Source organism: Trichomonas vaginalis, chromosome V (genome assembly GCF_026262505.1).
Source record: "Trichomonas vaginalis G3 chromosome V, whole genome shotgun sequence".
Classification (NCBI taxonomy): Eukaryota; Parabasalia; order Trichomonadida; family Trichomonadidae; genus Trichomonas; species Trichomonas vaginalis.
Window position 1 is genome coordinate 23,240,724 of NC_067207.1, and position 21,919 is coordinate 23,262,642.

At 32.3% G+C, this 21,919-nt stretch overlaps 7 protein-coding genes, 1 non-coding gene and 2 pseudogenes across 10 annotated transcripts, besides 2 other annotated features; 6 read left to right on the top strand and 4 right to left on the bottom strand.

Moving 5' to 3' along the window:
• Positions 1–413: 413 nt before the first annotated feature.
• TVAGG3_0388300 (cyclin-dependent kinase inhibitor 2C-related family) lies at positions 414–2,972 on the top strand (the record flags this gene model as incomplete). Its single annotated transcript, XM_001303049.2, has 1 exon — positions 414–2,972. The coding sequence occupies one exon, from the start codon at positions 414–416 to the stop codon at positions 2,970–2,972; it is 2,559 nt and encodes an 852-aa protein (XP_001303050.1).
• Positions 2,973–3,402: 430 nt separating this feature from the next.
• Positions 3,403–3,474, top strand: TVAGG3_0388320. The gene has a single exon. It is a non-coding gene; the product is annotated as a tRNA-Ala (tRNA).
• Positions 3,475–3,524: 50 nt separating this feature from the next.
• TVAGG3_0388330 (glycosyltransferase family) lies at positions 3,525–4,956 on the top strand (the record flags this gene model as incomplete). The annotated part of the gene is made up of 1 exon (XM_001303048.1): positions 3,658–4,872. One exon carries the CDS (start codon positions 3,658–3,660, stop codon positions 4,870–4,872), a length of 1,215 nt encoding a protein of 404 aa, XP_001303049.1.
• Positions 4,957–5,021: 65 nt separating this feature from the next.
• TVAGG3_0388340 (protein ubiquitination) lies at positions 5,022–6,917 on the bottom strand (the record flags this gene model as incomplete). The annotated part of the gene is made up of 1 exon (XM_001303047.1): positions 5,064–6,917. The coding sequence occupies one exon, from the start codon at positions 6,915–6,917 to the stop codon at positions 5,064–5,066; it is 1,854 nt and encodes a 617-aa protein (XP_001303048.1).
• Positions 6,918–7,037: 120 nt separating this feature from the next.
• TVAGG3_0388350 (rRNA processing) lies at positions 7,038–7,764 on the bottom strand (the record flags this gene model as incomplete). The annotated part of the gene is made up of 1 exon (XM_001303046.1): positions 7,353–7,736. The coding sequence occupies one exon, from the start codon at positions 7,734–7,736 to the stop codon at positions 7,353–7,355; it is 384 nt and encodes a 127-aa protein (XP_001303047.1).
• A 378-nt stretch (positions 7,765–8,142) lies between these two features.
• Positions 8,143–13,596, bottom strand: TVAGG3_0388360 (gluconolactonase protein; the record flags this gene model as incomplete). Its single annotated transcript, XM_001303045.2, has 1 exon — positions 8,143–13,596. One exon carries the CDS (start codon positions 13,594–13,596, stop codon positions 8,143–8,145), a length of 5,454 nt encoding a protein of 1,817 aa, XP_001303046.1.
• Positions 13,576–14,617: a mobile genetic element.
• Positions 14,618–16,060: 1,443 nt separating this feature from the next.
• TVAGG3_0388380 (uncharacterized protein) lies at positions 16,061–16,516 on the top strand (the record flags this gene model as incomplete). Its single annotated transcript, XM_001303044.1, has 1 exon — positions 16,082–16,516. The coding sequence occupies one exon, from the start codon at positions 16,082–16,084 to the stop codon at positions 16,514–16,516; it is 435 nt and encodes a 144-aa protein (XP_001303045.1).
• Positions 16,517–17,789: 1,273 nt separating this feature from the next.
• Positions 17,790–18,005, bottom strand: TVAGG3_0388390 (uncharacterized protein; the record flags this gene model as incomplete). The annotated part of the gene is made up of 1 exon (XM_051232307.1): positions 17,790–18,005. The coding sequence occupies one exon, from the start codon at positions 18,003–18,005 to the stop codon at positions 17,790–17,792; it is 216 nt and encodes a 71-aa protein (XP_051102037.1).
• Positions 18,006–18,073: 68 nt separating this feature from the next.
• On the top strand, positions 18,074–19,713 carry TVAGG3_0388400 (annotated as a pseudogene). Its single transcript has one exon. A coding segment is annotated over exon 1 (1,640 nt).
• Positions 19,714–19,862: 149 nt separating this feature from the next.
• Positions 19,863–21,919: part of a mobile genetic element that runs on past the window's edge.
• TVAGG3_0388420 lies at positions 20,602–21,367 on the top strand (annotated as a pseudogene). The gene has a single exon. A coding segment is annotated over exon 1 (766 nt).

Consider the following 21,919-nt stretch of genomic DNA (forward strand, 5'->3'; position numbering starts at 1 on the left):
TTTCTAAACAAAAATATTATTAACTTTTACAAAAATTCGTTTTCAACCCGTAATTGTTGGAATGAAGTGATCCCCGACCAATTGAGGAATCTCCATAATCACTAGTGGGATATTTAAGTTCGCATTTTTATGATTAATTCGTTAGACATCGCGTTTTTGATATGAATTATTATACATTTCGGAATTCATTTAACCAAGAACTATCAATATGATTGTCAGCTCGGACATAATCAGAATTCAGAATAAAAGCACTTTTAACCTATTATAACCGATTTCGAATGAACGAACTCTCAGCATTTCCTTAAAATTATAAAAGCTCATACTCTTAATAATCATTTTTTAAAAGATAATCGAAGGCGGAGAAATATTTTGAATGAAAAAATTGATTTTGAAATGATCGTAGCCCACAAAAAATGGAAGATCGTTCTTATCTCTCATCTATGGGAAATTCTGAGGCAAGAGCGATGCTTCAGCTTCAGGATTGGCTAGTAAATATAACAGAAGATGCAGTTGAGAGTCGAACGAAACAAATTTCAAATTCTGTTTTTATCTATCAACCGATAAATGAAAAACAACTCGTTCATTGTATATTTAACACAATGACTTATCGACCTCTACGCGTTAAATCTCTCGCTCACCTTTTGAAAGGCATTTTATCTGTCGTCGACTTAGAAAAGTCGCAGCTAAGAGATCTGTTCCTACATGCTATTGCTTTACATTCTCATACAGAGTATACACATCTTATTTTCTTCCGTGAACTCCTCGCAACAGGTGTTTACACAGAAGAAGAAGTTGTCAACGAGATAGTTGGATTCTACGAACAAATACCGGCAGCTGAGATCAACCATCTTTTGCTATTTGCTTGGTTTGCTCCTGAAATTGAAAAACACAATCCAATGCATTTTCAGCGATGCTTAGATGTATCTGAGAGATCTCAAGTCATGCATACACGCCCTGATATACTACACTTCATTAATAACCTTCCAATTTTCAGAGATAATGACTACGCTTTATGGAAAGAATGTATGTCGATTCATGATGAACCAAGTTCAGTACCACATATAATTCGCGATGATGACCTAGAAAAACTTCAAGAATTTGCTAAAGCTCCAGATTTTGATATTAATCAGCGAGTTTTACCATTTATTTTCACGATTTCAACATTTTTAACATCGTATCCTACATTAATACAATACACCGCATTCTGTGGTGCCGAGAAATGCTTCAATTTCCTGTTAGAAAAAGGAGCAGATGTTACATTAGAAGATTGCGCTCAAACAACACTCGCTCAGTTCGGCATTGCAGGTGGCAACCTTAACATTATACATACACTTGAGAAAATCGTTCCAATGGACGGTTGTCTCTCAATGTCAGTGAAATTTATTCACATTCCTATATTTGAGTGGCTTTTATCCACCAAGTTCAAAGATATATCAGCATCAGACCTCAAAGGTCTTTCTCCAATCCACTACGCCTGCGAATCCGGTTGTCCAGCCGCATTATTAAAATGTCTTGACAGCAACATTGATCCAAACATCTCATTCAGTACAGGATGGTCACCATTACACATTGCCGCTAAGAATGGTCAGTCATCCATTCTCAGAATCCTTACTTCCCATCATAAGATAAATATTAACAAAACCGACGCTCACGGATGGACTGCCTTGCACTGGGCAGCCTCCAACATGCATCCAAACTCATGCAGGATCCTTCTCCGGCATCCAGAGATCAACGTTAATATTGTTGATTCAGAAGGTCAATCTCCATTGCATTGGGCGGCCATTAAAGGGTTACCCGATGTCATTGCAGCCTTGTTAAGCCATCCAGAGATCAATGTCAACTGCAGGAACAACGATGGAGACTCACCACTTCACTTGGCATCAATGAAAGGAAATACTTTTGCGGTTAGAGCACTTTTGGAAAATCCGAACATCAATGTCAATATTCCTGATGATTCCGATGCAACACCTCTTTATCTTGCAGCAGAAAATGGAAACACAAGTGTTGTAAAACTATTGATGGAACATCCAGGAATTGATCTTAACAAACCTGACAATTTTGGTGGTACTCCTTTAATTGCTGCATGCGGACCAAATGATAACAACATGAAGGAAACAATCGAGCAATTGTTGTCATCAAAGGATATCGATGCTGATGTTGTCAGTCAGAGAGGATCAATTGCTTTACACGCTGTATGCGAAAACGGTTCTCACGATGAAGTTTTACTTGTAGCGAAAAGAACATCGAATCTCAATGCACAAGATGGCTTCATGTGGACACCTTTACACACTGCAAGCTCTGTAGGAAACGCATCAGCAATTGAAGCATTGTTGGAATTACCTGGTGTTAAAACAGATATACCTGATTCAACAGGAAAAACTCCTCTTTTTTGGGCAGTTGCTTCTGCAAGAGATTCTGAAGTTGGTGATGCAAAAGAAAGTGTTAAAAGATTGTTACCTGTTTCCGATGTAAATCATAAAGATGATGAACAACAAACAGTGTTACATACTTGCGCAAATATCGATGATGAATCAGATATCTTGGAATTATTAATATCTAAAGATGATGTGGATGTAAATGTCACAGATAAAGTTGGAAGAACTCCACTACATATTGCAGTAAAATCAAAAAGTTTAAAGAACGTTGATTTACTGTTAAATAAAAGTGACATAAAAATGGATGTTAGAGATAAAACAGGAAGAAATCCTCTACACATGGCATGTTTGTATTCATCTTCAGAGATTTTGCAATTACTCTTAAATCATGGCGGTTTTGACTTGAATGATGTAGATGAAAAAGGAGAAAACGCACTGATGTTGGCTGTCGAAAGCGGAAGTGTTGAAAAAGTTCAGATTTTGGTCGAAACAGGAAAAATTGACTTGAACGCAAAGGATAAAAGCGGAAGAACAGCTCAAACAATTGCACTGAAATTAGGTTACGCACCAATTGCTCAATTGTTATCAAAGATATAATTTTTTACTATGGATATTTTTTAAATAAAATGTATTTTATTTTTTTTAATATATTTTGTTGTATCTTACTAAAATATAACTTTGTTTTATCCATATTAATATCAGATCAATGTTAACTATTGATATTCTATAATTTAATAAACATAATCTTATGTTTCTATGAATCATATAACTATGCTCTTTAAATTTATGAAATACAATATGAAAGCTCTTCATTGGTTTTGTTCGTCTGATTTCTCTATGAAATGAAGATATCAAAGATTCAAGAAAAGCGTTCCGTAAGAATTTAGTCATGTCAAACTAAAGACTAAAGTTAAATTATTACACACATCAGTTATACAATAAGTTTGAAGAATGCAATGTGATCAATAGTAGTGCTTTTCTTTGATTTCAAATAATCATTAATTTAAAAAAATACAAATAAACGTCAGGGGGTGTGGCTCAGTGGTAGAGTGCGACTTTAGCATAGTTGAGGCCGGGGGTTCGATTCCCCCCATCTCCATTTTTGCACAGATTTTAAAATTTGTCACTTTTATCTCCTTGATTTTTGTTCAAAAATTAGTACGGCATGAGAAGACGTTCTGCTATCACAAAGCCGTATCTAATTAAGCACAAACTATTTCCTGCGCTAGTGTTTATATTTTCTTTTCTTTATCACGATATTTTCCATTTCAAACTTCTTTATATGATTCGTGTTACTTACATGGATATGCCTTTATTAAAACCGGGACCTATTATCAAAGGAGAAGGCGATGTTAACATTATTAAAGTATATGATTTCAATCTATCATTTACTCCTCGTCGTACAAATATGATATTTTGGTTTGAAGTCATTAATGATACATTCGATTATAATATTTCGCATCCACAAGGTACACATCTCTTCCCTCCACACTTTGGAGAAAAAGGTATGGTCAATTTTTGGAATAATTTTACTTCAAGATTTACTTTATATAGGGATATGTATGTCAATAACAACGGCGCATTCATGAATGAAACAAATGTTATCGAACCACAATACAGAACTGGCCCAGATTGGCTATATCAATTCAAAGAAGGCAAATTAGCCACAGAGTGTGATACTGCTATTTGTTTCGGCCATTATTATTGCAAACTATCTTTTGGACACTTTACACATGACTATTTGTTCCCTTTAATGATGGTTCCTGATGAAGTTTTGAAAGATGCTAAAATTATTGTACCAATACATGTTGGGTACATTCATCAGTACCTTCAATTACTAGGATATTACGATAAAATGCTAGAACTAGGCGAAGAAGACTGGATATTCTGTAAAAAACTCCTAGTTTCAACAAATCCTCGTCCACACAACGTTCATTTCGGAATGGGAGTTCAGAAATTGAATATCAAGTTTAGAGAAATACTAGGAATCGATAAAATCGTTCCAACTCGTTTTGTTTTTATTAATAGATACAATTCTCGAGTTATTTACAACTTGAAAGAGCTTTTCAAGATGACTGTTGCCAAGTATCCGCAGTTCCCATGGGAGTATCTACCAGATCAAGATGGTTCTTTGGCAGATTACGGAAAATTATATGCAACCATCAAAATTCTCGTTGTTCCAAATGGCAGTAATTTATTTAAGTGCATTTATATGGGCAAAGATACACTTATTTTGATAATTAACAATGAGATGTGGGATTTATCAAATTATGGTATGATGCCAGCAGCTGGAGTTAGGTTAGTTGTATTCTACAACAAGAACTACGGCAGATTGTCCAGAGGAGCTGTTATTGATCCTTCTAAATTTATGGCTGCTATGGATGTAACGGCTTATTATGCTAAACATGGCGAATTCCCTCAGCCAGTAGAGAATGTCAGCTTTATAGATTACAAATACGAACAAAGCCCAAGAGGAAAGGTTATGTTAGTATTTTAATTTTATACAATTATATTTGTTTTGTTTTATACTATATATCTAATATATAATAGAAATTATAAAGTTTTTTTGTTATTTTTATGATATAAATTTTTATTTCAAAATATCGAACTGTAATTCAATCAAATATAAAGAGAAAGTATCTTAATATCAAAAGTAGTATAGTTTTACAATACAAAAAAGGTCTGAAATCAGAATCTTACGAAGAATGATAAAATAAATATAAGAATACTAATGATTCCTCCTATAATCTTGTAGTAGAAGTTCGGGCTAAGCTGTTTCCATTTCCTCTGGTGAAGAACAGCTCCATTTCCGACTAAAATTTCGGTTGTAATTTCGCTAACCGAATAATCTATAGGTGTTTTACCATCGTAGTTCATTGCTCTTACATCAGCTCCTTTCGAGACCAAATACTCGACGATCTCATTATTATATGAAGCTGCAGCGTAATGTAAAGCGTTGTTTTTCTTGTAGTTCTTCTTATTGATATCGCACTTGTTAGTCACCAATGTCCTTACGACGTCCATCCATCCCATCTTGACGGCATCGATCAGAGGTGTATTTTTCTTGTACCCTTCACAATCGATTTCCGCCCCCTTCTTTAGATATAATCGGACGATATCGTTCGCGCCGTGAAAAGCAGCGTAATGAAGTGGTGTATCCTTGACTTTATTGACTACATCCAAGGATGCACCGTTTTGGATGAGCATTTGAGCCAATTTTGCGTCACCCCAAAATGCGACGTTATGTAACACGGAATTATGCTCTTCATCGACCAATTCTATGTCTGCACCTTTCTCCAAGAGGTATTTAGCGAATGCGTAATGGTTGTTCTTAACAGCTTCCAATAATGGACTTGATTGCTTGTTAAAACCAACAACATTCGCTCCTTCATCGACTAACATTTTTCCGACGGTTAGATTTCCCTCTATGGCCGCCCAAGTCAAAGGTGTCATGTTCATTCCGTCACAAACGTCGACGTTGCATCTGTCATCGGAAAGACAGATCTCCATGATATAAGGAATACCCCAATAGGCTGCCCAGTGAACTGCTGTCTCGTAATTCTCTTCTGTGAGGGATCTGATATCAGATCCATTGGCTGCACAGAAAAGAAAGACCAACCAATTAGCGTATGACGCTGGAAGACAGATATCGACCATTTCTGGGTTGTAAGCGGCAAGAATCCAGTCGAAAACATCGAATCTGTGGTATTGAGCTGCTGCTTTAAGTCCTTCAACGAAGTCTCCGCCTAAATGGGCAACGGTTTCGATGATTTCCTTGTTTCCGCCGATGATTGCGTTTTCACAGATATTTTCATCGGGCTTTGAACCGCGTTCGATCATGTTTCTGAAGCAGTTGATGGATCCAAAGCGGGCGGCAAGGGAAAGAGGGTTGCAGGGTGGCCAGTCGCCTTTTTCCCAACAATTCTCATCAACTTCCATTGATGTGTAGTAATCATCGCCTTTCCATATCTCTCTGAGTAAATCGAGGTTGTCGAACTTGATTGCGTATTCGAGTGTGCTTGTGAAATAGCCATATTCAACAAGATCTCGGTACATTGCCCAGTCATCTTTCATAAGATGCTCGAGGATCTCTTCGTCTTCAAGTATATCGTTGAACTGAATAGCAGCATTTGTAATTCCTAGTTCTGGGACAAAGAAAAATGATTGATTTGGCTCGGCTGCGCATTTGCGACGAATTTCGTCTAAGGAGAAAACACCAGCATTAAAGAGTAAACGCAAAAATGAAAATCTTGTTTTCTCAAGTAAAGCGAATTTAAACGAATCATCAACATTTTTGACAATTAAAGCAGCTAAGTCAGCATAAAATGGCTGATTGAGAGGTCTGATAGTAGACCATAAGTCTAGGTATCCAGCAAGACGTGTTAGCTCTTCTTCTGTTGTATAATAACTGATTAATTCTTGAGCAAGACTTTCTAAGTTATCTGGATCAATATCATCAAGCTTTTTTTCGACAAGAATCTCTATTTGAAGTTCTTCTGGAATCTTAATCTTTGTTAAAGCATTAACTTTTAATCCAATCATCTACGAAATGTCAAGAAAAAAAAAATATTTCGCAAAATAATAAATATCAAATTTAACATTAATAATATAATAGTTAAATGATAACATTCAAAATCTCTCATACAACATACCATGTACTTCAAAATTTTTAAATTCATATCAGGAATATCTTGGATTTATATTAAATATTAATGATGAATACTTTTAAAATTTTCCAAAATGAGGATGCACATCTACAACATTTCCCGAATTCATTAGATTCTTGGAAAAATTTGAAAAATTTAAAAATCATAAAATACATTAACATACAAATAAGCTTTATAAATATAAGTACATATGATTTCTTGTTGACTTGTTAGAATGGCTTAATTTTGAAAAAGAATAGTAAATTGTATCGAAAATAATGAAAGTGTTGCTAAAGATAAGACATAATTATGGACATAAGTTCTAAATTATTCATTTCTTCTTATCATTTTCGATCATTTGCTGTACTTTTTCTAATTGTAAACGAGCAAGTCCACAAAGAACAGGTTGGCCTCTCTTAGTTCTACGATTTAACATTTTATGCTCCTTTTCCTTCTTTTTGCGTTTTTCCTCGGCAATCTCTCTAGCTTTGGCCTTTTCTTCCTTTTCAACTTCTCTCTTATATAGTTCTGTCATATTTCCGACCAAGTATTCAATACGAGCTTTCTGTAATGAATTAAGATTTGAATTTAAATATTGCTTAACCAAACTAAGGAATTCCTGCTTGTTCTTGTTAGAAGACGGTATTTTGCTAAGATCGACGCCTTCTTCAACAAGTGTTTGAGCTGCTTGCTCTATCAATTCGTCGTTAGACATTTCAAAATTTTGGGGAGCCAAAAATATGTTTCCTTAGTTTGGAGAGAGAAATATCATGGATACAAAGTACCAATCATAAACTTCACATCAAAACTCAGTTATGGCTAAAATTTGAAAAATTATTTTCTCTATCTAGCAAGTAATTTAAAATCCAATTGATATTTTATAAAACTAGAAAAAGTTAAGCTAATTTACTATTTAAATCCCTATAGAATCAATAATTTTTCTTTAGTCATAAATTATTGAGCGAATCTTACTATATTTTTTGCATTATTACAAAACTTATAGATATTAGTTAAATATTTTCAGCTCAATGTTTTTACAATCAAGGAAAGAATTGGGAATTATTATTCATTATTCTCTGATTAAAAAAAATTAAGAAAATAAAACCCTTTACGCATAAAAATTACACCTGTGATTCATCATCGTCATCATCAATCTTGTAGTTAAATGAATCATCTTTTCCACCATCTGACTCATGGAATGGATCTTCGTCGAATCCTGTTCCAGCAATAGGATCATCCTTTGTTGCAGTTTCTTGTTCTGGAGCCCTGTGTATAACTGTTTCATCTAATTCAAAATCTGAGCCATTTGCTTGTGCACCTTCATTATCGCCTTTCTTCTTAATGATAATGACAACAGCAATAATGATAGCGACAATCAAAAGAACTACTATAACACCAACTACACCTCCGATTACTGCGCCTTTGTTTCCTCCTTTTTGCTTGGCTGGGTCATCACCTTCACCGTCCTGTAATTCTTCATTCGGTAGTAGAGTTTCTTTAGGTGTTTCTTGTGGGCTTTCTTGTGGAGTTTCTTTTGGTGTCTCTATAGGTGTTTCTTCAGGTGTTCTTGGTGGAGGAATAACTTCAATATTTAAGGAGAGCGTTGTTTCCTTGTGACCATCACTAATTTCAACATAGAACGGAACAACTCCAACCTGATAATCAATTGGTATATCAAAAGGTATCTTTTCTTCAATTTCAGCACCAGTATGTGTGATACCTGTCTTGAATACAATGTAATCTCCTGTTTCGCCGAGTCTGTATTTAATTGATAACTTATCTTCAACAGTTGCACCGGAGAATTTGATATCGATACCATGAGATTTACCAACAAGGAATTTTGTTTGAGCAGCAGTTTCAAATTTAAGTGTTGGTGGAATTCTCTGCTTCATATGGAAAACAATTGCATCAACAATTGATTTGTCTCCATCAATATCCATAGACCATGCTTCAAATATGTAATTTCCTTCATCTGTTGGAATTGAAATTTCATTTATTGTTTCTTCTGCAGAAGTAATTTCGTCTGTTGTTGTGAAATGATTAACTGCTTTCTCAACATTATTGAACTTGTACCATAAAGTAACGGTAGACCCGAAATCATCATCTCCATAACTGATTTTAACAGTAGTTGTTGCCTTATCAGGATAATAAACTTGGAATGGAGTAGTTTGGATCTTGCATGTTGGTTTCTTCTTTCCTGTAACAATGATCGGAATATGTTCAGAAACTTCAGCTTTTCCATCTGTAATATGGAAGTATAAATTATATTGTCCTGGCTTAGTGTTTCGAGGAATTATGAACTCTGCAGCGTGATTGAATTCTTCTTCTCGTTCAAATGGAGCATTACTGTTATGGAAGAACTCTCCATCATCACCGAGTCTTGCTCTAATTCTAATAGCTTGATGCGTATTCTTATCTTTAATCTTCAAATCAAAATTTTGTGTGGTTCCTTGGGCATATTTTTGATTTGGAAGTGTTAAAATTGTTAATTCTGGCTTATATTCCACATATAATGTGAAACGAATTTCGATAATTTGAGATTTTGCATGTGAAGAGTCCCTTGCAAAGACCTCCATGTAAAATTCGCCAGGTTCTGCAGGCAACTTAAAGTTTTCAAGCTTTGCATTTTTGTGTTTCACCGCCTCTGTTGTAGTAAAGAAATCAAATCTTATTTCAAATTGACCAGGTAATTGATAGTAAAGTGAGATTGTTTGATCGGGTTGGTCATCACCATATGTGAATTCAATTTCTGGTATAGTTTCTTCTGTTTCATATGTATCTCGCAAGTATGTTTGACGAGTAACTTCTGGAACAGTATTCTTCAACACTATTACTTCAATATACTTCTCAACTTGATTGAATGAATTACTAACTTTGACCCAAAGTTTGTATGTTCCAGGTTCAGTAGTTGTTGCAATGACAACATCTGGCCGAAAATCTTGACTTGATCCTGTAATCGGTTGATATAATAAAGAGTTGTAATAATCTCCAGTGTCACCAATTTTTGTTCCAATAGTAAATGATCCATCAGTATTGGAATCGGTTACAGATATATCAAGTTTGTACGTTCCAGGATAACGCTTTTGGCCAGAAGGAGTATTTATTTTGAGATCTGGTAAGTCACGTTTAACGTTAAAAGTGAATTTTGCCACTGGAGATTTATTACCTTCATAGTCAACAGACCATGCTTCATAAATATATGTACCTTCAGCATTTGGAACAGAAATTTCCTCATGATTGAACGTAGCTGTTGGATTGTCTGAGGTTGGAGTGAAGGAATTAATTTCCTCTTCTTTTCCATTGAACCTATAGTATAAATGAATTAGTTTACCAAAATCTTTGTCTCCATACTTGATTTGCAATGAATACTTCTCGTTTGTTGGGCGATATTTTTCTTCCATTACTGTTAGAATTGAACATGTTGGGTTGTAAACTCCAATAACACTGAATCTTAGTGTTGCCTCATTACTGTTCTTTCCATCAGAGACTTTAATATAAAGTAAATAGGATGAGCCAATTTCTAAATTAGATGGAACGTCAAATAAAACAGTTGTTTCATAATCAGAAAGATAGCGATTATCAAATGTTTTAACCTCTTTATATTCTCCATTTTCACCAATTTTTGTATAGATGTGAAGTGTTTCATATTTATTTTCGTCTTCACCATAAATATAAATTTCATTTCTTCTAGATCCAGCTGCATATTTTTGATCTTGGGGTGTTGCTATTTCAATTGTTGGTTTTGCATCTTCCTCAACAGTAAATGATATCACACAATCACCTTCATAAGATCTAACACCTTCTGAATCAATAACATAATATTCAATATCATAATCTCCCGGATCTCTTGGAACATTGAATCTTTGAATAGGGAATGATTTTGCAGAATTTTCTTTTGTTGGTGTAAAATGATCAATCTCTTTTTCATCACCAAGGTAAATTTGATAGAGATGAAGCTCTACGCCTGGATTATCGTCACCATAAGTGATTGTTATGGAATCAAATAAATCTCCTGGGAAGTAGAGACTTCTGTAATCATAGGGTTCATAATAAAGAGCCGGAACCGTATTTTCAATAACTTTAATCCTTGTGGAAGCACTTGATTCAGTATGTCCATCATTTACTTTTACATATACGTCATAGTTCAAACCATAGTCAGTACCTTCAGGAATGGTGAATTGTACATCATATTCTTTCATTTGACCTTCATGATCTAGATTTGATTTGAAAGTCTTATATTTTCCATTTTTGCCAAATTTTGATTGTATTGTTAATGATGAATCTGAGTAGAATCCTTGTATATTGCATTTAATAGTTCTTGTACCAACAAAATATTCAGTATATCTTGGAGTAAGGATTTCAATTTTTGGTTTCTCTCTGTTACTAACTCTAAATGTTATTGTTTGATTTGTTGAAGAAATTCCATCAATATCTGTAGACCATGCATAGTAAACATAATCACCTGCTTCTTTTGGTAGTTCAATATCATTATGGGTAAATAAAGTCGATTTCTTTGAATCAGATGTTGTAAAATGATCTAATACTCCTGAATTTCCATTAAATGAATAATGTAAGGTTACTTTAGAGTTTAAGTCTTGATCTCCATATAAAATTTGGACTGATTGCTTGGGACTATCTGGGAAATATAAATCATTTGGTGTTGTCTGGATATTGCAAGTCGGTGCTTTTTCACCACTCACAATGATCGTAAGAATCTCTTCATTAGAACTGAAGCCATCTGTAACCTTGACATATAATTTATTCTCGCCTAATTGAGTACTTGCTGGAATTTCTACTTGAATATCATATGTATGCGGCTCACCATTGGATTCAATTTGATCTCTATGCACACTATATTGTCCGTTTTCCCCAAGTTTCCACTCAATTTTGAACTTTTCTCCAACATCTGTTTCTGTGATTTTAGCCTGAATTGTATGAGTTCCTACATGTAATTTTGTATTTTGTGCGGTTACAAATTCAATTGAAGGAGGATTTTTGCTGATGACTTTAATTGATTTTGTTTCGCCTTCTGATGGGTTGTTTCCCTCAGAATCTGACGCCCAAACAACAAGAGTATACGTGCCTGGTGTGCCAGGAAGAACCAATTTCGAAATGGTGTAAGGTTTGGATTTTTGGTCTGCCGTAGTGGTGAAACTATCAACCTTATTCACCGTTTGGCCATTGAATTGATAATGAAGAAAAACTTTGGAACTAACATCTTTATCACCATATTTGACTGTGATATCTATCTTATCATATATATAATAATAGTTATTCAATGTGGATGTAATTAAAACATCGGGTCTTTGCTTCCCTGATATATCAATTGTAGTTTCTACAGGATCTGATTCTGACACTCCATCAGTAACTAGAGCTTTAACCTTAACGGGTCCAATTGGTTGCGTTTCTGGAATAGTAATCTGAAAATTCTTCTCAAACTTCTGTCCATTATGCTGAATATTTTCTTCAATTAGTTCCAAGTTAGAACAAAGACCAGCTTTAAGAGTGAGTTTTTCATTTGCGTTTGGGTCTGTTATTTCAACTGTGAATGTGTATTTTTCTCCGGCATGGAAGGGACCATTTACTTCCTTAAATTGAACATAAGGTCCTGTAGCTTTCTTTACAGTAAATTCATATCTTTTATGAGAAGATTCATCTTTTCCATCAGAACACCATATTTCAATCCAATAAGCTCCTTGGTTGATGAAAGTCAACGGTCCGATCTTTCCATCGGTCTGTTGTCCCGGTTCTGAGGTTGTAAAAGGATTTAAGTTATATTTCTTTCCTTCATCATTGCTAATGATATAATAAGGAGTAACAGTATTGCCTTTATCTGGATCACCGTATTTGAGCTGTATTTCTGGTCTTTCGTTTGTATAATATACACTCTTAGGTTCTGTTATTATAGTAAGGAGTGGCTTAGAGTTTGATTTAGGCTCATCTCCATATTTCCCGGCCCGTATCTTAAAAGATAATGTTACAGATTGACCAGGTTGAATGTCTTTTTTCCATGTAAAAGAAGCGCATGAAAAAGCATCCTGGTTAGCGTCTGGATAGTTATCTGTAAAAAATTGAGGATTATTTCCTAAAAATATTTGTTCTATAGGTGTAACATCTACAGATCCGTCAAAGATGAATGTATATAATGGTACACTTCGATCATCAATATCATAGAATTGCAAATACTTTCTGTTTTCACCAACATAACAAAACATTTTTTTTGGCTTTCCATTAAGTTTAAATGACCAAGCAAATGTTACTTCTCCAGTTTGTGTATCGGTTGCTGATGGATTTTTGAGAGTGATACTATATTTTTGCTCGTCAGCTGCTGAAGTTGGTTCAAATTTGGCATTGAGATCTTTTTTAAATTTATAAAATTGGCCTAAACTATATTGAGTAGTTTTTCCACCATTAAATCTAAATCGGACATCAAATCCTTTATCAGCAATATAATTATAAGGATCATTAGTTACTAAAATTGGTGAATATGTATAGCCTTCAGGATAATAATCTATTTGATTTTTTGATGAGGTTGCTGCAATGAATAAACTTAAGGGTGCACACGAGAGGATCATGTAAACTTCAGAATTTAGAACCTTATTTTTAGGCATTATCTTGGCTACCTATTTCGGCTCGAAAAGCAAAAAATATCAAAAAATACAACTTGACTCCATTATGACCCTTTCATGGAGGTAGTTTTTATCCGCTAGTATTTTCCCTTTGAATCTCTTTACAATTCGAAATCAAATTCAAAACTCAGTAGAAGAAAGGAAGAATCGACTTACTACGGTTGTAATACGAATAAATACATATATTTAATTATTTTTATTTACATAATAATTGTTTGAAGCTCATATTCCATCAAATTTTTAAATAAAAACATTAAAATGTTGAAAATGTTCATATATTTTAATAGGGTTTTGGCACTTTATTGAGGAATTACTACATACATAGTCGAACTGAACTTGATATTTTGAAATTTAAATTATTTATCAAAATTAAAATTTAACTTGAAATTTATAATTATTTAGTCATATTTTGCATAATTCTAAGTAGATTTTGTAAAAAATCAAGAAAGAAAAATTTTAACGTGCTTTATTTTTTCTTTTTTATAATAATACATATTATTATATAATTAACATATTCATAATGTTTCACCCTTTCAAAAATATAATCCTCCTCCTCTCAAATAAACGTACATACGGGTGGCCTCTTTTTTCAAAAAATTAAAATTTGAAATTTTGGGCTCAAATATTAGAGATTTTTTCAACCTTCAACGATATATGTTGTCTATATCAGACCTCCTTTCTTTTTGATACTTAACATTGTTCCTAAATCTTAGCCGTTAAGGCTGTTCTGAAAATATTTTTTTTTTCGAAAAAATTCGAAAAAAATTCTTAAAATTCAAAAATCCCTTAATTCCTGAGGATTTTGGAAAAAAGTTTTTACATGAACATGTGTATATTATATGAAGTATATTGATAAGGTAAAAATCAAATTTTATTGCATATTCATCGAGAAAATAAACTAACGAATCCCTCAAAATTGAGAGGGTAATCCTCCTCCTCTCAAATAAACGTACATACGGGTGCGCCCTTAACATGTATTGAATTAAAAATGTTGAAGATAAAAAATTTGAATATCTATTGAAAATTAATTTATTATTCATATTTTAAAATTGAGATCGAGAAAATATGTTAAACAAATTTTAAAAGTTTTTGCAAATTACCTCAGACTTTTCAGAGGATTGAATGGCAACTCAATCTTCTGAAATAGTCTGTGGTAATTTTTAGTCTCTACACTATTTCAATATAAGCTCCATTTTTAAACAGTTTTTAAAAATCGAGCATTGAAAAGTGTGATGAGACTTTTATATTTTTCCATAGTTAAAATTGAAAGAAGATGTCAAATAAATTTGAGTAAATTGAAAATTGAAGAAAAAGTTTTATGTACATTAGATAATGTGTAATATTTTGATATGTAAATACATTTAGCTTAAAATAATTTTATAAATAAATCAACTGAAAAATCGAAATAGTAATAAGATGTCTCATATAACATTGATAATTATTAGGATAAAATTGTATTTCAAAAAATTTGAGATAAAATAGTCGGTTATTATTGAATTTTATAGTTTGTATCAAATATGCGAAATATTCTTTCTTTAAAGCAAACTGAAAATGGAGTTTATAAAGGATAAACACTAACATCTCAAATAATATAAAATGTCAAAAAATTTTCAATGTACAATTTTTTATAAATAAATTGAATGCAAAATTTCGATAAAAGACAAATATGAATGATAGTACAATCTTCAATAATAATTTGATTTAATAAATAAGTAAATTACAATCAAATTACTTTTGAAATAAAAAAGAATTGAATTAATACGAGAAAATTCTGAACATAAATCTAAATTTGATGCATTGAAAATGGTAAAAACAAATAAGCATTTTTTTTCGGCGACTTGTTGAAATTAAATAATATTCAATTTTTGATAACTAGTAAAATAACGGTCTCCCAACGATTTTATGCTAATATATTTTAAAATAATTTATGAGAAAACGAATAATATATTATCGTTTCGTATAAAGTTTTATGGTTTTGATTCCTAGAGTCGGCCCAAAACTTACTCGTCGAATGGGATCCCAAATTTGTATCATTTTATATTATTCCTCACTTTTTTTAGATTAATAGTATATGATGTGGGTTGTGTGACTTTTTTTGTAATCGTAAGAATTCTCACATAATTGAATGATTTTTGAACATACTTCCGAATAGCAGATTTTAAAAATTTATGAATAATTTATAAAAAGTTTTTATTCCTACAATTCCTATATTACCATTAATAAAAAGAATATATTTTATAATAGTTTCATTTCGAACATGTTAAAATTTATCTGCATTTCGAAAAATTTTATTATAAATGATAATATAATTTATTAAATTAATATATAACTTATGAATTTTTACTTTTTGTATGAAATAAAATTTAGTATTAATAAAGTTATAAAATAAATTGGTGCATGTTAGATGTAAATAAGATATAAAAAGGTGTTTATGAATACTTTAGCAGAACTTCTACTGGTAGAGTTTATACTGGCAGAACTTCTACTGGTAGAGTTTATACTGGCAGAACTTCTACTGGCAGAACTTCTACTGGTAGAGTTTATACTGGCAGAACTTCTACTGTTTCCCTCAAAATTGAATACTTTAGCAGAACTTCTACTGGTAGAGTTTATACTGGCAGAACTTCTACTGGTAGAGTTTATACTGGCAGAACTTCTACTGTTTCCCTCAAAATTGAATACTTTAGCAGAACTTCTACTGGTAGAGTTTATACTGGCAGAACTTCTACTGGCAGAGTTTATACTGGCAGAACTTCTACTAGTAAAGTTTCTACTGGTAGAACTTCTACTGGCAGAATTTCTACTGGTTATATATGGTGTCAATTTTTTAAAAAATTTTGAATTCAATGAGTTATATCAAAAATAAAATTCTTGAATAGAGTAAAAAAATTTAAATAATTTATTTAAATATTTTCTTCTGACATTTTTGAATAATTTATTTTTTTAATTCGTAAGAAAATGAGTGGATCAAGATTCGTAACCGTCAATCAATTAATGGATGCTCTTTCACCAATTCTTGAAAATGTTAAACAAGTAGATGTTTATTTCGATGATTATGTAGAAAGTTTATATTATAAAGGTAAACATAATATTAAACCCATTGCTTTTGCATTTGATAATAAATTAATTGAAAATGCAAAAATTTGGGAATTAATTCCAGATATTGAATATATAACGAATATAACTAATAAATGGTTCAAACGAATTCCAACCACAAAAGTTCTTTGTAAATTAATGATCAAAACCGAGGCCAAAGAATTTCATGAATTTACATATCATCCAAATAAAGTTTCAGAACTAGAAAATGAAAAACTTCAGAAAAAATTAAACGATAGACTTTCAAATGATCGTATTGAAAAAATAAATAAACTAGCAGAAGTTGCATTTAATAATGAAATATTTGATGAATATAACCTTGAACTCAGTGATGGGCTTTAAGGACCCGGGCTCAACGAGTCATGATTTATGAAATCAATTATTTGATTTATTCTCTTCAATAATTTCTATTCTTTTTGTTAAATCATCTATTTTCATTAATGAGGTGATTCTTGATTGAGGAATAGATTTCAAACTAAACCACTCCTTTTATTTTTGAAATTTTGAATCCATCAACTTTAAACATTTTATTCAATTTACACGTTGTCAATTCTTCAAATAATTTTTTATTATTAGCATAATAGTCATTAAATTCTTCAACAGATGAAAAAATTTTTATTTCAGTAATTGGTTTAACAACGTTTATTTTTTGTTGAACATTTTCACTTTCATTTATTTCTTCCTCCTCTGTTTCATTTATTTTTAAAATTGGTTTCATTTATCATTAAATAAAAATTAGAATATAAGTGATGAAATATATTTTTTAATTAATATTAAATCAGAAATGGCGGCAGGATTCTTTAAAAAATTATGGGATGGAATTAAGAAAGCTGCGGGTTGGGTTCATAAAAGATTATTAAACCCATTGCAAACTTTTTGGCACCAGTAGCGAAAACGGCAGGAACTATCATAGGTGGAGTATTAGGTACTAAAGCAGGTAATCCGGCGATGGGAGCACAAGCAGGTAACGCAATTGGTGGAATAGCTGAAGGAATACTTAATAAAATAGGGGTAGATAGTGGAAAAATAAATAAATATTATTTTTATCTTAGTATCGGTTGAAGTCTTTGATAAACTTTTTCTCCTTTATTTAATATTTCTCTTATTGGGGCAGCTTTTGGTGTTATTGATTCAGCAACGTCACTAATTGCTTCTTTATTCTTAAATATCCAATTTGCTCCTTTCTTTATTGTTTCCCAAACTTTATGCGCTCCTCTTTTTACTTTATCCCATAATTTCTTAAAGAATCCTGCAGCCATAGTTGATTATTTCATTAAAATTAAAAATTCATTTTCATCTTTTAATTTTGATTTTTTATTTATAATAAATGACGACTAACTATTTGGTGCCAAACACTAAACCGATTAATGGAAATGTGTTTCATTCATTCGAAAAGATAAATGAAATATTCGCAAAGAATGACGGTAGAAGATATTATAGAGAACTTGAAAGTTCATGCTATGACTCTGATGCTCCATATTTTGATGATAAACAAACTCATTTAAGAATTACAAATCCGGCTCATGATGTGAACCAATTAGGTGACACATATATTAAACGCAAAGTTAAAGCAACTCTAGTTTCAAATAAAGCTTTCACATGTGATGCCGCTTTTAAATGCATGCGTTTATTCGTTGGTTACAAATCATCAAATCAAAGCTTTAAACAATTAGAAGTAGAAACCGAAAGAGGTGATGCCGGTTATCTTCAGATGGATTGCGCCCGTGAATCTTTCGCATTTGCAACATATAAACCAAAATCAGAAAGGAAAGTTAAAAAGTTTGTTCATTCGTTATATAATAATGTTCAAAAATATGATAACTCAGTATGTGGTAAATATATTGACCCTTCAGAAGTTTTCAAGAAGCAAATGAAGAAGTTGATGTCACTTTTGATATGATTATTCCGGTAAATGATTTGTTAGCATTTCAGGCGTTCGATGATTATCCTAAATCATTTGGTGAAATCATTCTTAAATATTATGTTTTCAGGGATACTTTAGTATTTTGTCAGGTTGACCCGTTAAGAGTTGCTGATTTACAAAATTACGTTTATGAAAAGATAACTGATGAAAATTATGAAAAGATTATGAATCATGTTTATAAATATGATCGCAAATTCCAACAAATCGGACTTCCTACCAAATTAATTACAAGCTTAGCCGCTACATCTGCTGACGCAACAGTTGATAACGTTATTATTTCATGCACAAAGATGGAAGTTTTAGAGGATAAATGCATTACACCAGGATACGGTTTAATTGAAGAATCAGTTAAAGCAATACCACGTTTATTCAGTAAGGAAGATCCATTCATGATTCCAGCTCAACATATTGACGTTCGTTCACTAAATGGAGGTTGCATCACTCCTGAAGGTATTAGCTCAGATTTCTCATACGCTCTTCATAATGTTACAGATGTTGTGTTAACATTTCCGAAGAATGCAATGCAAAGAACAGTTTTAGAAAATCCAATGCTTCGAGGTCTTCAGGTCACTATAGATTCCAGAAACTTCCCCGATCAAGCGATGACCACAGTGGGTGACATATTCTTTACACGTATGCTTCAAGCTTCTGATTTAGATGGAGTGAATGAATGCACGGAAGAATACGAGGACTCATTAACTAGACCACTGAATGATGATAATGGCAAGCCATTAGCTAGAACATGGAAAGACCAAACTTCATTCTTATGCACTATTCCAGTTCAACGTGATGGAGCGGGTATATTCTTTGATGGATTAGAAACTTTCAATTCACAAGTTACAGTACAAGTGAAAGCTTATCCAATCATTCAGGGTGAAAATGACACTTACTGTTCAAAGGTGACAAATCCTCCTCAGGTTTGGTTTACTAGGACTACGTATTGGACATGGACACCGGATGAAGGTTTGAAATATCATCCAACAGGTACACCACCACAGTATAGAAGTTCATATGATGAAATATTGATGAATAGAAATGTTTAAAATTATAAATTTATTTTTGATTAAATGGATTTAAATTCATCCACCCCTTATGAAGAATTAGCGGAGTATATAATACATACGTAGATGATATGATTAATGAAGCATTGAGTGATAATAGAAATGCTCTATCTAAGGAAAAATTAATGAAAATTCCATATTCTGAATGTTACTTAAATTCAATCACTGCAGCAATTGGTAAACAAAATAAAGGTAAAACATTAACGATATTAAAACAAATTATCATTATTGCTAACACTTCCCCCTATTCACATGTGTTAATTTATATCAACCGTTCAGGTTCACCTTCAGATGATACATTTGAATCTTTAAAGCATTTAATCAAAATTCCAATTATTTATTTATCACAAGAAGAAGCAGAAGATTATTTAAAAAACTTTTTAATGTATAAAGAATTATATAATACAATCAAGAAGCAAGGATTAGAGGATAAAATTATTGATAAACAACGGGATGAATTATTTGAAACACTTTCTATTTCAAATTTTGATAAAGAATTTTTGCATTCACTAATTTTTCTAGATGATGCCGTGAAATCAAAACTAATAACAAATGAGAAATCATATTTTAATCATTATTAACTCAATGTCGACACATTCAGTGTTCATTCTTTATGGCTGTTCAATATTTCAAAGCATTAAGCACAAACATTAAATCAAACCTGTCACCCTTTTCATTTTCAGTGGTTTTAGTCGTCAACAGTTGAACGTTATGCTTTATCAAGTGAATTTACCAATGAGCATTAATGAACTTTACACACAATATCACAATTAGGAGAACATGGAAAAATAATAGTTGATTTAAATAAAGGAAGTGTTAAATTTGATTAACTTTTTATAATTAATTTTTATTTTTTATTTATAATTAAACATGACAGAAATAGCAAATCTTCTACAGGTTCCATTAAAACAAGGGACAAACAAAAAGGGTGCATATAATAGAACTATGAAAGTTCCAGACGGAATGAAAGAATTAGTCCACATTGTTGCGGTCTTCAAAAGGATGTTAAACAAATGAGAAACGTTTTAACATTACCAGAAGCTCAAGCATATGCCAAACGTCATGGACCAAATTGGGAAGCACACGAAGCAGACATTACAGGACCAAATGGAAACCTGATGGTATAAATGAAGTTTTCGTTACTGATGGTCAAGGTAATATTAAAGTCATAAATGGTTATAAATTAACTATATCTGATTATCCTAAACGTAAAGCATATAATGAACGTTATCCTATGCAATTTGATGAAAATGGAAAAGCTGTTAAACAAACATTGGAGAAGGTGAAAATGGTCCAATTAATTCATACCGTCATAATCCATATTCTTATTTCAATGAAGAATTAAATGCTTGAAGAGGGACCGGATGGATTACCACGATATGTTAATCAGTTTGATGGTCAATATGCAAATTTGAGACCTGAAATTCCAGCTAAGAAATTCTTTAAAGTTGCTTTATTCGATCCAGTGTTCAATGAACAGAAAGAAGCAATGAAAGCAGAATTTAAACCAATTCAAGTGGCAAGAATTTCTTCATCTTCACTTTCAGAAGCGTTCAAGGAATTGATAAAGAAACCACTTTATTCTCAACAAGGTTATAACTTTGATTTAATTAAAGAAAGTGATAGACGTAAATTAGAAAAATCAGATGGTTTTAAGAATGCATGTAATGAAATGATTAAAGATATTGTAAATGATAAAATAAGACTGGAAGAAACTCAAAGCAATATCAATAACATAATTGGTGCAGTTACAAAGAAAGTATAAGCAAACAAGGATGAACCTTGGGATATTACCGTAACAACTAAATAAAACTTTAAATATATTTTTCTTTTTTTTATTCAATTATAAATGAGAAGACGTTTCACAAGTCAAAAGAACACAAACGCAAAAGCAGAGATTACGGTTGGTTATAACGTAAATGATGATAAATCACGAATTATTCAAAATGTTAAAGTTAATGTTAGCCCTGAATTAACAAGGTCAGCAACTCAACCAAATTTATTAACTCGTGACTTACCGAAAAAGAGGAGGAGCAAAATAAAGAAGATGGAGACCCAATCATTTTATCTGAACCCGGTAAAGAACCGTTGAAATTCCCACTTATCCAACATACCCCCCACCTCTTTCATCAAACATCGAGAACCCAGGAATCTACGATTCCAGTCGCAATGCGCCATATAAAGTAGA